Source organism: Danio rerio, chromosome 2 (assembly GCF_049306965.1).
Source record: "Danio rerio strain Tuebingen ecotype United States chromosome 2, GRCz12tu, whole genome shotgun sequence".
Taxonomy (NCBI): domain Eukaryota; kingdom Metazoa; phylum Chordata; class Actinopteri; order Cypriniformes; family Danionidae; genus Danio; species Danio rerio.
Genome location: NC_133177.1, coordinates 53,273,510 through 53,291,954, shown reverse-complemented (window position 1 = coordinate 53,291,954; position 18,445 = coordinate 53,273,510). Strand labels below are relative to the sequence as shown.

The window sequence follows — 18,445 nt, the reverse complement described above, 5'->3', positions numbered from 1 at the left end:
GAATGGAGTTCAATTCAATTCAATTCAATTCAATTCAGCTTTATTTGTATAGCGCTTTTACAATGTAGATTGTGTCAAAGCAGCTTCACATAAATGGTCATAGTAACTGGAACAGTGTGGTTCAGTAACTGGAACAGTGTGGTTTAGGTTTTAGTGTTTTAAGTTCAGTTCAGTTCAGTTTAGCTCAGTTCAGTGTGATTTATCATTACTGAGAGTTCAAACACTGAAGAGCAAATTCATCGATGCGTAGCTCTACCAATCCTGAAACATGCGAGGCAGTGGCGACAGCGGAGAGGGAAAAAAAACTTCACCTGATGGGAGTGAAGAAAAAAAACCTTTACTTCTTTTCTTTTCTTGAAAAGGTCTTTACTTCTTTTTTTTTCTTGGCCAAAAAGACATTCTTACATTATTAGTTCTGTGTAAGCATCATCTGTTTTACATAGATATAAAATAAATAGAAACTATTGCATGTTTTATGATATTTTGTAATAAATGTTAACGTTTCTTATGATTTACCATGTATATGTAGACATTAGATGAAACAGTAGGTCATGAAAATTGACTTGAATGTCTTAGCAAAGTCCAAATGTGTATGAACCCTGTTCATTCTAATAATAGTTTCTTGGTCATCAAACCAGTTATTAACAAATTATTACAATATCTAAAGGATCATGTGACACTGAATACGATAAAAGTGATACTAAAATATAGCTTCGAATCACAGATATTTGAGTAATAAAAAAATATTTATTCTGTGTATTTTGAATTTAGGAATATTGCAGCCAAAGTCAGACTTAGAGACTCCTTTCCAAACCATTAAAACTACTGCTGTTGCTAAAAATAAGTATTTTGTATACCCTAACAAACTCACTTATTTTGAGTTAATTTGACTATTTAAATGAGTTATTATTCAACATTCTCCATGTGCTCCGGTTTCCCCCACAGTCCAAAGACATGCGCTATAGGTGAATTGGGTAAAACAACAATTCGCCATAATGTATGAGTGTGTGTGGGACTGTGAGCGTGTAAGGGTGTTTCCCAGCGTTGGGTTGCAGCTGGAAGGGCAGCCGCTGCATAAAACATATACTGGAATAGTTGGTGGTTTATTTCACTGTTGCGAACTCTCATAAATAAGGTAAATAAATGAATAAACTATTAAAATCGAGTGTATTATACAGGGTCCAGTGTCATCTAATAATTCATGACCAAATTTCAGAAACCTTTAAAGCAGTTTATAGATTGACCCATATGGGGTTGTGATTGAAAAATAAACACTGCAGATCAAAATGGTAAACCCATCTACTAAATGTATCAGTTTAACCTGGTGTACTTCACATATTTCCTGTTGCATTTCAAAGCAGTCTATAATCACACTGCAACCAATCGACACAAGATCAACTTTCACATCAGATAGTAGTAGTGCAGCCTGGCTCTTACTAACCCACACACCGAGATTTCACCTCTGATTACCGTCATAACAACGGCAATTCAGCAGGAACCACTTTAAAGTACACCACAGCCGTCTGCCACTTCTTTTATCTGCTGGAGTGTGTGTGTGTGTACATACGTATGTGTTTGTGTAATGTTCCCACAAAATGACTCAAATATCAAACCTCCTACATTTGAGGGGATTTTCGAAGTAAAAACAAATGTACAAAGGCATTAAATGATGACCTAATTAGATAAATGTAGACTCAATACCGCTTTTTGATATCATCAATGATTGGAATCAGTGATATTATTAATGTTTTTGCTAAATATTTATGTATTTATATGATATTTATTAATCATTTCTGATTAAATAAATGCAGCATTGATGAGCATAGTGGGCTTCTTTTGACCCGCAGTGTATATTAAATGCTAAGCTTAATTTTGAGCGTCAAATGTTTTGGTTTTGTTTGGCTCGTTCAGACTGGGAGGCCCGGATCGACAGTCACGGTCGTGTGTTTTATGTGGATCACATTAACCGGACCACCACTTGGCAAAGACCCACATCTGCAGCCACGCCGGACGGCCTACGCAGGTCTGGATCCGTCCAACAGATGGAGCAGCTCAACAGGAGGTAAACAACACTGGGCATCAGCCATTGCTCTTTTTTGTTATTCTATACTTTTTTTTTTTTTTTTTTTTTTTACCTCAATTATGAGATATTTTGAAGAATGCTGGTTGTTTGACTTCAATAGTAGGAAAAGTTTACTATGGGTGCCATCTATCAGCATTCTTCAAATAATCTTTTTTTTGTGTGTTTATTACTGTAGATCAGTTGCTTAATTACTTTAGATTTATTGTTTTATTATTGCGGTATTACTACAGGCTTCTTACTGGAATTTTATGCAAGCTTGTAATTTTTATTTGTAATTGTATAGCTTTTATTGCTTTGACTTTGAGAAAAGCACATCATAAATTAAATGCATTATTATTATTATTATTGATATAATTATTATTATTGTTATTGTTGTTGTTATTATTATTATTATTATTATTATTATTGATTTTATTATTATTATTGATATTATTATTATTATTATTGATATTATTATTATTGTTATTATTATTATTGTTATTATTATTATTATTATTATTGATATTGTTATTATTATTGTTATTATTATTATTGATATTATTATTGTTATTATTATTGTTATTATTATTATTATTATTATTATTATTATTATTATTATTATTATTATTATTGATATTGTTATTATTATTGATATTATTATTGTTATTATTATTGTTATTATTATTATTATTATTATTATTATTATTATTATCCAACAAGTTGTTGCTCTTATAATTATTTGCACACTTTTACAAAATAACCTGGAATACAGATCAACTGAATTGAACTCAAGTTCACCCAAAAGTTTAAATTGAGTTAATAAAGTGGATTATCTGAATTGTTTTGAATAGATACGCGTAAAAGATAACCATCCTTGTCTGTTTTGTGTGACCGGGACAGGTGGTTGATCAACTTCAATAATAGGAAAAAAGTCAATGGGTGCTATCAATCAGCATTCTTCAAATGATCTTTTTTGTGGGTTTATTACTGTAGATCAAACAAATTTTTGCTCTTTTTTTTTTTTTTTTTGTATATTTTCACAAAATAACCTGGAATACAGATCTGCTCAATAAGGCTGCATTTACACAGCAGATCTTGATGGTCAATTCTGATTTTGTGACTGTATCTAATGTTTTTGATGACCTGCTAAAATAATTTTTTAAAAGTGACTCTTATCCGATCGTCTGCATTTACACAGCACACATCAAAGGTGCAATGACCAGGAATAAAAAAGAGCTGGCGCTGACTGACCGCTTATAATTAAAGAGTGCTCTTTCCTATATTCATGTATGTAATCTGTTCGCAGCTTTTGGCAAGCTGATTTACTATAGTTTATGACAGAAAGGTTCTCATTTGTTCATCTTATTTTGATATATCAGCTTTTTTTAACCTTTATGCATCTTAATGTAATGTCCATGGCATGATTTATGCACGTGATGTATGCACTAGTTTTATATTAGTTTATATTGGTTACGCGGCGGACATTGCACTCTCTCGCTCTTGTTAACATGCTGAAATACCTGTGCTATATGACAATATAAAAGCTGTTTAAGTCCTCGTGTGTGAGATTTAAGGTTTGGGACTCTGCTGAAGTCTGTTCTGAAAAGATAGTGTCAAACTTGACGTCATTCGCTACGGTTTTAATGACGCGTGACTCGCATTCACAGGTGAAAATCCGATCTACCTGCTTACACTGCAGACATGAGAACACAGATCCGACTCGTATCAGATAAATGTCCACATATGAACAGCCCTGAATCTGATTTGAGTAAATCGGAACACATGTGTTTTATTCCTGCGTACATGGGCTATATATGATCTGTCCCACCTGGGAGAAAAAAATCGGAATTGAGTCACTTAAACAGTGCAGTGTAAATGCGGCCTTAGACTCATCCGATGAAGATTTAAAGGGATAGTTCACCCAAAAATAAACTCAATTTATTCTCCCTCATGTGGTTTTAAATCTTTACGAGATATTTTGAAGAATGTTGGTTGATCGATTTCAATAATAGGAAAAATTGACCATGGAAGTCAATGTGTGCCATTAATCAGCATTCTTCAAATTACCAAGTTTTGTATGTTGGGTATAAATATTTCAATTGAGTCCTGACAAAAAGCTGTACTGACATAAGTGTCTAATAAAAGCCAAACCTGTGTCCTCATCAGGTATCAGACAATCCAGAGGACGATGGCCACCGAGAGGAGAGAAGAGGAATCAGGAAGCCCCCGTAATGACAGAACAGCCAATACTGAGACAGACTCACCTCTGCAAACAAACGGTGACTTCACACACATCACACATAATGATCGTTCGTCCTGTTCAGTTAAAAGGGTGAAAAGCATTCGCAGTCGCAGCCTGTTTGTTTTTGTTTATTGTGTGCGCATTTTATTCAATGCATAACGCTCTTATCTAGGTCCTTTGATATGCTTCCAGCTACCAATTAGAGAGTGATTTTCTCAGCCCCATTAAACACCATTTACAATGTTTAAACCCATTTGCAGAATTATCCTAATTTCCTAATCTAGATTCCACATGTCAACGCTGCTCGATTGTGTATTACAAATACAGACTGTATAGTAACACTTTACTTGAAGGGGTGTTCACATAGGACATTATAAATGCAAAGATGACTTAGTTCGTTATGACAACTTGACATAAACAAATACATCACAATCTGTTTTTGTATTTGTCATGACAGCTTGACATTACAGACAACAAAAGTTGTCATAAATCTGTCATAAAGCCGTTATAAAAGTGTCGTGAATTTTATAACAGCATCATTAATATATTGTTTTGACCTCAACCACAGTGCTACAAGCTGAATTTGTCATTAAAATGTCATTAAATAATAATGATGCTCTTAAAAATGCATTGACATAGTAAAGACACTTTTAATGAGAGATTTGAAGAAGAGTTTATTCCACTGAAAATGTCTACCCAAGCTCATTCTGAAAACGTTGTCCCGTGGACGTTTCTGGAGCCCGCAAAATATGTCCCGAGGTACGTATAGCTGCATTTCATTTTTTTAAGCGAACGCTATAAGGCGGTGTGACGCTGTTTCCTTTCGCGCTTGCCGGCTGACCGCTTACCTCCGTGTGGAGGGCTTTCCCGCCGCAGTCAGTTTGTCCGGTCAGCTCATCGTGTGCGTCGGCGGACTTCAGATGCAGAGAGGAGGAGTTGACAAAGGCGTCCGGGTTCAAGTCCGGGGAAGAGCAGTTCCAGAAACCAGGTAAGACAAAAACAGAATCCAAAAAATAAAGCGAACGAGTTCATAACAGGGTGAGAACGTGGTGAAATCCGAAAACGTGGTTAAAAAAAAAAACAGACGAGGGTTTTTCTTCTTCTAGACGGCTTTTCTAAATTGTTGCTCGGGTTTAGGGAAGTGAGCGGGCGGGCGGGTCAATTGGTAAAACTGGTTGGGTCCAGGGAAGGAGGAGGGTGGGTCAGCCAATTGGCCGGTCAATCATTCGGTCAGTCAGACAGTGGCCTCTGGTGGGTTGACGCGAGAACAGCGCGGGCGCAAACGGCACTCGCGAGAGACGTTCGAGATACGAAAAAGCGCACACAGCGGCCTCTCGCAGATTCGCAAAAACAAAAACTGCACAAATACGTACCTCCCGGGACGTATTTCGCGGTCTCCAGAAACGTCCGCTGGACTACATTTTCAGAATGAGCCTGGGTTGGAAAATGTGACCATGAACTTTGACACAATTATAATTAATTTAATTTACATTTATTATTATAGCATGTTTACAATGTAGATTGTGTCAAAGCAGCTTAACATAGAAGCTCTAGTAAATTAAAACTGTGTCAGAAAGTTCAAACACTGAAGAGCAAATCCACGAGTCCCAAATCCAAGCAAGCCAGTGGCGACAGTGACGAGGAACAAACTTCACCAATTGACAAAAGTGAAGGAAAAACGATCTCGGAAGAGACCAGGCTCAGTTGGGAACGACCATTTCTCCTCTGGCCAAACTTCCTGTGGAGAGCTGCAGTCTAGACACCGGAGGCTGGAGAACGCTGAACTTCCATTGTGGAGAAGTTGCAGGTGTGAGTAGGGCACCGGCGGGTGTTCAGACTGGCCTACGGGATCAATGCAGAGACTCGTCTGTCACTGCTGTCCTTCAGGAATCAGTCTCATGGTCATCGCTCCTCCATGACAGCCGCAGCATCTCCTCAGGATACGGCCTGGTCTAGGATTATGGAGACCTTGGCATCATTTCTTCACAGGTCTTTGATTGCATTAGTGGCTCTGCACAATATCTAGAGGTCTTGGGATGAGTATCCCCAAGTGGAAATATAAAGATGACAATTCGTCATTAATCAGTCATCACTGCTGTTTATAGTGTATTTAAACACGAAATGCAAAAATTAAGTACCATAAATGAAAATAGTAGTTATATAAACAGACATAGAAGCAAACATATACAGCATTTGAGTGTGTCTAACAAAATGTCAGGTGCATTAAGACAGGAGGAGTGTGGTGGTTTGTTAAACCCACTCACCTGCGTGGATCATACTGTTATGTGATGCACTGAGTGTATGCTTTACTCAAAAGATAGGTGTTTAATCTAGTTTGAACTGCAAGAGTGTATCTGAGCCTCAGACATTATCAGGAAGGCTATTCCAGAGTTTAGGAGCCATAAATGAGAAGGCTCGACCTCCTTTAGTAGACCTATGCCTCGCGACTGACAGCCAGACCAGGTTCTCCCCATTCTCAAGCACCCTGATCACTGTCACCTGAGTACTAATCAGCACCTCACCTGCAACTCATTCCCATTCATCACTCCAGCACCATAAATACCCTCACCTGCCCTCACTCACTGACCGGCCTCGTTGCTAATACGGTGGACCACACTCTCCTCACAGTCGGTATTATTTAGGCTATTTCCAAGTTTACGTACCTCTATCGTTCCCTGTGATCTCCTGTGTCTGCATCTCTTGTTCCTAGTCCGGTTTCTCCTGTTCCCTCCCCTGGTTGTCGTCGATCCCCATGTCCGTATATCTGTGTTCCTGGCTTCTCAGCATTATCCTCCGGTCACCCTGATCCATCTGGTCATCCATCTTCTTCCTGCACTTCAGCTACATTGAGTTCTGTTTAAACTTGTCATGTTATACTTACATCTCTGGTGCCAGTCCCTTCTTGTGACAGTGACATTCATGTTTATGACAGGTTTATGACAAGTTATGTTGTCTTAGTAATGTTGAGTTATGATAAAAGATGATGTATTTGTTTATATCAAGTTGTCATAACAAATATTGTCATATGTGCATTTAAAATGGCACAACTAAGCAAATGACACTTAATAACAGTTGTCATAAGCATCTATAAAAATGTCATGTCATGATTATAAAGGTTTGATGACTTATGATGTCTTATGAACCCCCCTTCAAGTAACATGTTACCGACAGAATCTTATGGCTGCCAAATACAATTTTTAAATAATTACTTCACGTATATAAACCTATTTTATAACTTTCTTTGAGGAAGAATGAGCAATGATAAAGTCAGTAACTTTAGATTTTAACCTTTTGAAATCTGGTTTGGTGTTTCTGGTGTGGAAAACACATTTGTTTGTACTACAGAGGACACTAGATGCTGAAAGATGTTAAGATGGAACTGTGAATATTGTAAATGTTGCAGGTTTGGCTGTTTAGAAGTGTTAACAAGAGCCTATAGGCTGGATTTTTTATTCTGTGCCTTTTTTATGTTCTTTTTGTCTTTTAAGAGTTGAGGAGAGACACCTCATGTTCTCCAGGCCACTGTCAGAAGATTACGTTACTGTTACAGAGTCCAGCGGTCAAATTCATCACTCACCCAGAGTTCTTCACTGTTCTCCACGCTAATTATGTGAGTTTCACCACACTGAATATTATATGTTATGAAAGTGTTAGTTCACATAGAAATTATAATTCTGTGATTAATTACGCTCTCTCATGTTGTTTCAATCCCCCAAGACCTTTGTTCATCTTCGAAACACAAGTTAATTTAGATAAAATCCTGGTGCTCTCTCGTCCTCCATAGACAGCAATGTTGAGATGAGAGAGCTCTTGGAATTCTTCTAAAATATCTTCATTTGTGTTGTGAAGAAGAATGAAGGTCTCAGGGGATTGGGACAACATGAGAGTGAGTAGTTATTAACAGAATCTTCATTTCTGTGTGAACTAATCCTTTCATTTCTTTCATAGACTGGTTACCTACAAGTACACATTGAAGCTTACTGTTCAACAAAGAATCCTGCTAAAATAAATCATGGTTTCCATAAAAATATTCTTTAAAATCTAAGAAAAACATATTTTAGCAACAAATAAGCGGATCAAAATGATTCGCTACCCTAGTTTTATTAGTAGTTGTATTTGTTTGTTTGTATTTTATTTTATTTCATTTTAATTTGTAACTTAACATAATGTTTTAATTTGATGTGTTCAGTTATTTTTTAAAGTCTCTATTAATTTGTGACCACATATGAAGTCTTATGGTACACAGATATACTTGTAGGCAGAAGCCTGAAACACTTTATATACTGTAGGTCAAAGTTATTGATTTTTAATTTATTCCAAAAAGAATTTGAATATTAAATATAATGTTTCATGAAGACAATTTGTAAATTTCCTACTGCAAATATATTAACATTTAATTTTTGATTAATAATATGTATTGCTAAGCACTTCATTTAGACTGACACATTTCAAAATGATTATTTTTTCTATCTCAGATTGCAGATTTTCAAATAGTTGTATCTTGGTTAGTTGTATGTAGTTTCCCATCCTAACAAACCATACATCAATGGAAAGCTTATTTACTTGTGCTTTCATATGATGGTTACATCTCAGTTTACAAAAAAACGAACCCTTTTAGTTTAAGTTGTTATTTTATTTAGTATTTAATGTTATTTAGTTGTTTTTTTTTTTAAATATTCTTTTTTCCCCCCAGGGTGCATATCGAATGTTCACCAACAGCTCGTGTCTGAAACACATGGTCCTGAAAATTCGACGAGATGCTCGAAATTTTGAGCGCTACCAGCACAATCGTGACCTGGTGACGTTTCTGAACAGGTTTGCAGACGCTCAGCTGGAGCTGCCGCGCGGCTGGGAGATCAAAACTGACCCGCAGGGGAAGGTAGACTACAGGACACACTTCATTACGGGAGCTCCTATCAGTTCAACCATTATTTCACGTCCACTTTCCTTTGCAGTCATTTTTTGTAGACCACAACAGTCGTGCCACAACCTTCATCGATCCCAGAATCCCCTTGCAAAACGGCAGATTACCAAACCACCTGACGCACCGCCAGCACCTGCAGAGATTACGCAGCTACAGCGCAGGAGAGGTCAGACATACTTGTGCTGTATCCAAAATCACCCTCATTCACTATTCCCTACTTAGTCCACTTATATAGTCCACTTAAAGAACTCAACGAATGACTTTGAGCACTCAATGCGCCAAAATCAATGACCGTTTTTTTGTGCTTTGAAAAAATGAACTAAATATTACACATAAATAATTTACTTTATATTAAAAATAAACAAAATGTAGTTTTTTTCAGTCTAATGTAAATAAAACATCTGAACTACACTTTAAAATGTTTCTTTTATCACACTTAGATTCCAATCATAATCTTAAATGCTGTTTTCTCAGAATTAATATATTCTCTGCAATGCATAGTACATATCCTCCAAAAGGTGCTCTCTCTCACGGAAACTCCAAACACCCATGATGAAAAAATTCAGGAAATCCCATAGTGTTGCATTATAAATAAAATGCTTTATCCAAAATTGACCACCATATCCTCATTCGCGATTCCTTACTTGGACCACTAATATCAACACAGGCTCATTGTGAAATTGCACCCTGTATACATTTCTGGAAAACATGAATTATGTAGCCAGAGGTACATATGGCTCCATTTCGTCTTTAATACGAATGCTGCGGTGTGTTGTTATGCACCGTCTAGGGATGGTGCACAACATGAAAGACAAGACAACAAAAATGAAGTCAAAGATTTATTGGGGTTTGAATTCTGGAGCTGACAAGGCCAAAAAAACAAACAAAAATTCCTTCATGTTAAATCTCTAACTTACCTGATCAAAAATAAAAGAAAGTACAATTCACTACCCTAACTATCTAACACAAAAACAGAGGTTTTACAAAGAAAATGGCGTCAAACTCCTTACTATCCCAATATATATACACTATTTACAAACTATTTACAAAAACAGGCAACCATATTTGAAGGACAATCCAAAATCAATGTCAGCAGGCAACAAAGGTCAAACAAGCCAGCGGAACAAAGTATCATAAACAAAGCAAACACTAAAACAAATAGTACTCACAAATCTCAATATTCCCAGTCTTAACACATCCAAAAACTCTGCACTATACCACATACAAACGTTTCAACAAACACAAAGCAAGTGACCAAAAACAAGATGGCTGCCAAGGAAGTAGTGTCATGGCTTTTTAAAACACTGTAGGCCAATCAGGCGCAACAAGCAAGCTGGAAGTGGCCAATTAGATGTGTTCTAAGCAAAACAAACAAAAAAAAAAAAAAAAAATAGATGAGACAAGACAAACAGGATTGTAACAGTGGTATGACGCCGCTCACAGCTTCGTTTCTTTTCGCGTTACTAGCTGACTGCTTACCTTTTGTATGAATGGCTTTTCCGCTGTTAACAGTTAGCTATGTTGCTTGCTGCGTACGTTGGCAAACTTGAGACGTAGAACGAAGTTTACCATGATGATTGGGTTCAAGTCCAGCGAAGAACAATTCCAGAAAGCAGGTAAAACAAAAGGCAAATAATAAAATAAACAAGTATTAACAGGGTGAGAATGTGGTAAAATCTGAAAACGTGGTAAAAATCAGGCGGCCGCTTGGGCTTTTTTTTCTGGTCTGCTTTTGAAAATACTATGGGTTGGGTTAGGGAAGAAGGGGGGGGGGTCAGTCAGTCGATGAGTCAGTCAGTCAGTCGACAGCGGCCTCTTGTGGATTCACGTGAGAAGAGCAGGTGTGAATGGCACTCACAAGAGAAATTTGAGATCTCAAAAAAGGTGCACAGCGGCCTCTGATGGATTCGCGAAAAAATAAAATGCAAAAAAACGGAGCCCCTGGGATGTGTTACACACTGTCCTGACATGTATGCAGGGGTACGAATCAATAATGTGCCTGGGTTGACTAATATAGTCCACTTAAAGGAGTGAATGAAAACAAGTGAGAATGAAATTCAAGCAACACATAAACAGCACATAAATGTCAGTTGCAATTATATCAATGTTGGTGTATTTATTTGTGTTCAGGCATCTGAGGTGTCGCGCACCCGAGGGGTGTCTTTGTTAGCCAGGCCTGGAAACAGCCTGGTAGCAGCCATACGAAACCAAAGCCAGCAGGAGCCTGTGCCATTAGGTATAAACCACATTTAATCAACAGTTCACTGGTATGACTGCACTTAGAGCTGGGCAATAGAGCTAACATGTTTATGCTGTGCATTTGTTCAGAAATTGTTTTATTCAGGAAGTTTTTTAAGGAAAAAGTGGATAAAACACAATATGCTGTATATATTACTATTAAATGATTTTAAAGTTTTTTTATGTTTTGGAACAATACAACATATTTTGATGAATATTTTATGCTTGGAAATTTGTCAAAAATGGTAAATATTGCTGTAAAAAAGTGTTTTGGAATGATTTAGCATATTTGATTAATATATTTTTTGCTCGTCAATTTGACTAAAAATATAAATATTGATATAAAAAGTGTTTTGGATCAATATAACATATTTTGATTAAACGTGTTATGCTCATCAATTTGACCAATAATTGTAAATATTGATATAAAAATAGTTTTGGATTAATAGAACATTATAAATTAATATTTTATGCTTGTAAATTTGGCAAAAACAGTAAATATTAATATAAAAAAGTGCTTTGGAGCAATACTACATATTTTGCTTAATATTTTTATGCTTATCAATATGACAAAAAATAGTAAATATTGATATAAAAAGTGTTTGGGAACAATATTACATATTTTGCTTAATATTTTTATGCTCATCAATTTGACAAAAATAGTAAATATTGATATTAAAAAGTGTTTTGGAGCAATATTACTTATTTTGCTTAATATTTTATGCTTATCAATATGACAAAAACTAGTATAATGATTGAAATATTGATATAAAAAGTGTTTTGGAACAATATTACATATTTTAATTTAATACTATTATGCTTATCATAATGACAACAATAGTAAATATTGATATAAAAAGTGTTTTGGAACAATATTACATATTTTGCTTAATATTTTTATGCTTATCATTATGACAAAAATAGTAAATATTGATATAAAAAACATTTTTGATTATTATGAAATAATTAATTTTAAGATATATATTTTTCCAAAACTCTTTATTTTTTATATCAGTATTTACTATTTTTGGTCAAATTGATAAGCATAAAAAACTTTTAAAACATTTAATAGTAGTATATACAGTATCTAATATTCACTTTTTAACAATGCTTAATTTGCTCTTTTAAAGGTTTAATTCAAATATTTCATGTATAATACAGTAAAAAAATACTTGTTAATAATCTGTGTTTTCAATAAATCTTGGAATGCAATATTTCATTGATTATTTAACATAAAAGTACTAATACATGAATGCAAGGTTACAGATATCAATATTTACCAAACATCATTTTATTAAAACATTTAGTCACTTTAGTGATAAATAATTGACAGAAACATTGTTTAAAACAGGACTTTGCTGATCTATTGTTGTTTTGAAGATTAAACAGACTTTATACAAAAATCTAAAGTCATGAGACAGCTGAAAAGTGTTGAATTATTCTTTAGGATTACAATTGAAATGTTGTTGTCATTTTTTGATTAATTGTTAAAAAAACATAATATTCATGCTGTTGTCAATTTCCTGAATAACCATCAAAAGAAGCTCATGGATTTCAGATGATTGTTGATTTAATATGAGTGTTTTCTTCGTTCCAGCGTACAATGATAAAATTGTAGCATTTTTACGGCAACCAAACATCTTCGAGGTGCTACAGGAGCGTCAGCCCAGCTTTGCCAGGAATCACTCACTCAAGTATGACCATACGAATTCATCTGTTACGATTATCAAATACATCATTGGCACCTTCAAACAAGTCTGAGATTTTTCGGCACTGTTTATTTCTTAAGGGATAAAGTGCATCACATCCGAACCGAAGGCACACAGAGACTGGAGAAGCTGTCATGTGATGCTGACCTGGTCATGCTGTTAAGGTAAAACATCCAGATTTACTCGAAAAACAAACCACACTGTATTAAAATTGCATTGGTGAGAAGGGGAAAAGTATATTCTATTGATCGTTTTCACATGTCGTCACACCATTGGGGGAATACTCCTCCCTGGCGGGCAAAACATTACTATTTCAAGTTGACTGCCAAGTCACAGGCTGAGTAATTTATCTTTTTTTTGCCCAAAAAATTGATAATTGTTGTCCAATAAGATATAGCATTACTATCCGACAAGGAGACACAACTGAGCTGTGCTTTGGCAGACTTCCTTCAGAAAAAGAACAACCAGAAAGGAGAAATTTATGGATTTGTACTGCATGTTAGCATCACTGACCTATAACAATCTATGCTACCTATAACTGTCAGTGCATTTATGTGTGCTTTTTATACAGTTTCTATACCTTATTTGCAGGTCAAATGCAATTAAAGTAGTGGTGGGCCGTTATTGGCGTTAACGCGAGACTTTTATCGCGCGATAAAAAAAAAATATCGATGTTAATCTATTCTCAAAGTTGGGTTGGGAGCTGAGTCTATTCTATCAAGCTATGATGACTTTCACTTTGATATTTTAGCGCAGATGTATACCTGCCCGGTGAGCCGTATGACTAAAAAAGTGCCCAAGTCAGCAGCATGCCCTTCTGGATCGTTCACTTTGTTCTAACACACTACTGACTACGCTTACATGTACATCTGTAATCTAGTTATTTGTCTTAATAGACAATAATTTAATTAAGGTGTTTACGTGAAGTGCTTTCATGTTAGAGTTTCCTGTAATTTTGGGTGACTTTAACTGAAGTTTCACTTTAACTCATGAACATTTCATTCATGCCCCCGTGACAAACTGGGGTATTAGACGCAAATAAGGAGTAAGGACTGGTGAGAGTGTTATGAAATTTATTAACGCACGCTAAATGGAAAGAAAAAACTTCCACATTTCGCAATGTTTATGTGTGTGCGTGTGCAGTTCTTTACTGACAGCTGCGTGTGTGGATCTTGTGGGAAAATATGGTAAAAAGTCCTACATGACGGTAATAGTTTGACTGCGGTGTTTACTTCAATAATGCCACTAATATCTGCATACTCCACATGTCTTAATTTCATTTCTATTTTTAGTTCAGTTATGACTTTAGTCGGATTAAGGTGATCAAAAATTGCTGTTTGGAGCTTATGTAGGCCAACAGTTCAAAATTCATGTTTTAATTCAATCATTAACTGAAAAGGCAGTTAGTAAACACAAGTACATCTTATTGAACATCATTTATTTTCATCCCCAATTATCATAGTAGAACAGTTTCTCAAGCAGTTTGTGATGCATTTTGAAAACAGGAGATGAACCCCTGGTCTAATGCGCCACCTGGCTTGGGAAACCCGTTCTTAAAGACTTACTTTTAGTCATTATTCGGCTAGCACACATATTCTGAATTCATATTCTATTCGGCAGAATTCAAATGAGCCATTTTAATCTAGATTAATTCCAAGATTACAGTGAGATTAATCTAGATTTAAAAATTAATTTATGCCCACCTATAAACTAAAGTTTAAATTAAAATGCAAAATTTAAAAGTATAAATAGCAGAAATTAACTAATAGATAATATTAATAGCAAATATTAGTAAATAAAACCGACACTACACTTATGTGCTATAACGGCATCACTAATGATTAAACTGCTGAGGGATATCTAATGGCTGCTGGTGCAGTATATGGATCGCAAGTGCTCACAATTTACATTGTTCTGTTGATTTGTGATCCAAATCCATATCTTGAAACAGATGGAAATATGACCGGTTTGTGCTGCATTTCTATGGAAATCCCAGTGTAGCTGCCATTTTGGCTCATTGTTTGTTTTTTTCGCCGCCAGGTATTTGCACAGGTCATGTGACTAAAAACAATTAGTTACATGTTTTTTTTTCCCTGAATGTGTTTTGATTTGTTTTTCAGTTTGTTTGAGGAGGACATCATGTCTTACGTTCCTCTCGCATCATTTCACCCCGGGTTCAACTTTTCACCTCGCTGCTCTCCTGGTTCTTCTCCCCAGAACTCTCCAGGTGAGTCGACCAAGAGCTTTAATCGGACACTCTTTTATTTATGTTTTATTCAAGACAACGTTATGTGATAATTTCAAGTTCATGTCTTATTTGCATGTGGTGTAAACATTCTAAATCAAAGTCACCAGCATGCAGAACGTAATGGGAACTGGTGTGTATGTAATATTTATGATCTACAATGTGTGAGCTTACAATATCAATTATATCAGTCTTTGCAAAATAACAAACAAATAAAAAGATGTCTTGAGAGTCTGAAGGCACTGTGTGAGCACGTCTTTTTGAATGCAGTGAAAACAACCTTATAATTACCGTTAAAAAAATCCGTCTGACTTTTTTGTTAAAATGGTGTAACATAGTAAAGTAATTTCACACGAGGAAGAGTGCTGTTTACACAAATGTGATATTCATTTAAGTGCAAAAGTTCTACAAACTGTTTTTTTGTTCAATGAATATAAACACTTGAGCAGAACATTGGTGCGTCTCTGCACAACACTGCAGTGTTTTGTTGATTATCTTGTCAGGCCCTGTCCACACAAACATGGGTATTTTCAAAAGCCTACTTTTCTTCTATGTGGTTTCGCAGTTTGTCCATACAAAAGCCGAGTATCAGGTGACTGAAACTTTCTGAAAACTCCAGCCAAGGTGAAAACTTTCAGAAACTCTGGGTGCAGTTCTTGTCTCATGATGTCAGTGTGCATGCTGCTTTCTCCTTTCTGATTGGCCAAAATCCCTGCATTCACACCACTGCTTAATTTGTGAATTGCGAGGTTCCGGAACAGATCAGGGTAATGCATCCGGCATGTTACCCGAGGATGGAGAGGTGTTTTGGGGTTGTCGTTGGATGGTAGAGAAGTGTCGCGGGTGAAAGGGAAGAACGAGGGGTTGTCGCAGACGAAAGTGAAGAGGGTTTGGGAGTCGCGGAAGAAAGTGAAAGTGAACAGCAAACTGCAGTAAAATGAGGTGCTGGATGAGATTTCAGAGATGCCGGACTTGGATCTGGCGTGTTTCGGCACAAATTAAGCCATGGTTCACACCAAACTCGTAAGACATGAATTAGGCAAATACAAAACATTCACAGCAAACACATTGCGTATTCTGTCACACAGCAGGACAGTAATCCAGCTCTGTTCTCATGTTTGCATTGATGAAAATACTTCATACCCCGTTTGAAATGAACCCAGCAAAAAAAGGCTTTTATTGCCGCCTGTTGGTTCAGCTCTTATGTGTTTTCATGTGAATGGAAATAAATTTAAAAAGTGGGGAAAACTATTAATCCATTTGTAAAAATACCTGTGTATGTGTGGACAGAGCCTTAGAAAGAGGAACTGATTTTGTTTTTGAATGAATCGGCCATTTTGAACGAATCATTTGAATGAAGAATCACTCATTTAGACTGGGAGATACTGCCATCTACTGGTGGTTTTGATGTTATACTTTGTTAATCAATGAAAGCCCTAAAGCAGCCAAGATTCCAGCACAAAATCACATTGGATCTTGTAGATTTGAGTCTAGATTAGCAAATGTTGATGCTATAAATGCAAAGTAAACTAATATAAAGTAATGTCTAATTATTTAATCGTGGAAGATTGTCTTGGAATTTTACAACTAGCTTGTAAGTCCAAAAGCAAGTCCACTGTTAGCCATTTCCTGTAGAATCTACAGCACAAGTGTCAAAGCCAGTTCCTGGAGGGCCGCAGCTCTGCACAGTTTAGTATCAACCCTAATTAAACACACCTGATTGAACTAATTGAGTCCTTCAGGCTTGTTTGATACCTACAGATAGGTGTGTTGAAGCAGGGTTGGAACTAAACTCTGCAGGGCTCCAACCCTCCAGGAATTGACTTTGACACCCCTGATCTACAGTAACTTACTGTACATCAATTACAGCAAAAACACTGTATTTACATTTACAGCACCATTTATCTTGCTGTATATTCATTTACAGTAATGTATGTGTGTCTTTACTGTAATGGTACAGTAAGTTTCACAATGTGACTTTAAAATAAAGTAACACCGCATAACTGTCCTCCAGTAAAATACAGTTCATATTACAGTTAAATACTGTGTAATTAACAGTTAACAATGTAAAAACCTTCTGGATGTGCATTATACTTAAACTGGTCTCAGTGCTTTATTTACGTAAAGAACCTGACATAAAGCAAGGTTCAGTGATGGTTCATTCACACACACTCTGATCTGCTCTAAAGGCTTTCTGGAGCGAACTCCTCTCGTTCCAGCCTGCTGTCTGTCTGGTGAGAGCTCTCCAGGTCAGCCGCTCTCAAACCTCAAAAACTGTCCCACCCAGCTGCCCCTTTCTGTGTCATGACAGACATTTACACACCCCGAGCCTGTTGTGTGTGTGTGTGAACATTCAAACCTCCGCCTAAAGCGTTTCCTTACACGTCCATGAAGTGTATCCTCTCATGTTGTAAAACCAATGTGCATGTTTGGACACAATCAAAAACGAAACCTAAATTGATGAAAGACAGAACTGCATTATCAAAGATCCCTATTGTTTTATACAATGAGAAGAATGATCATCTCTCCATTCACGTGTTTGTTCTGAAGGAGAACAAACTTCACTTCCCTTTGGAGTGCTCTTATGGTCAGCTGATCCTCAACAGTCATTCCCTGATGATTGGTGTTTGCAGTATGCTGGACTTCACACGTGTTGATGATTTATGGTTATTTCTCTTCTCTTCAGGGACCCAGAGGGCTCGGGCTCCAGCGCCGTACAGAAGAGACTTTGAGGCCAAATTGCGCAACTTCTACAGGAAGCTTGAGGCAAAGGGCTACGGGCAAGGGCCTGGGAAGATAAAGTATGTTAACACTGACTTATACTTGCAAAATAGAAATCCAAACAATTAATTAATGATTAATTGAAGGCACAATCATCAATTAAAGGATTTTTTTTTTATTAAAATATCTAAAAACCACTAGAACAGTAGTATACATTTTGCTAACATGTGTACTTTAAATGTTTCTAAGAATGTTAAATTCCAGAGGAATAAGCTATTTTAATTCAAGAGTTCACACTTAGCTG

The 18,445-nt window shown here is 36.2% G+C and overlaps 1 protein-coding gene across 5 annotated transcripts in view; it reads left to right on the top strand.

The window, feature by feature from the left end:
* The window catches only part of hecw1b (HECT, C2 and WW domain containing E3 ubiquitin protein ligase 1b), a 97,646-nt gene that overhangs the window by 54,416 nt on the left and 24,785 nt on the right, over nucleotides 1-18,445 (top strand). For 2 of the 5 annotated variants that reach the window (XM_021480876.2, XM_021480874.2), the window contains exons 12-22: nucleotides 1,912-2,062; nucleotides 4,229-4,341; nucleotides 7,793-7,914; nucleotides 8,998-9,183; nucleotides 9,260-9,394; nucleotides 11,359-11,464; nucleotides 13,064-13,160; nucleotides 13,256-13,339; nucleotides 15,296-15,402; nucleotides 17,610-17,669; nucleotides 18,107-18,221. In XM_021480876.2, the coding sequence (XP_021336551.1) occupies nucleotides 1,912-2,062; nucleotides 4,229-4,341; nucleotides 7,793-7,914; nucleotides 8,998-9,183; nucleotides 9,260-9,394; nucleotides 11,359-11,464; nucleotides 13,064-13,160; nucleotides 13,256-13,339; nucleotides 15,296-15,402; nucleotides 17,610-17,669; nucleotides 18,107-18,221 (1,276 nt within the window). Of the gene's footprint in view, nucleotides 1-1,911; nucleotides 2,063-4,228; nucleotides 4,395-7,792; nucleotides 7,915-8,997; nucleotides 9,184-9,259; nucleotides 9,395-11,358; nucleotides 11,465-13,063; nucleotides 13,161-13,255; nucleotides 13,340-15,295; nucleotides 15,403-17,609; nucleotides 17,670-18,106; nucleotides 18,222-18,445 lie in introns of all 5 variants that reach the window. The other 3 variants (XM_073919470.1, XM_009298865.4, NM_001145764.1) reach the window with 2 other exon arrangements.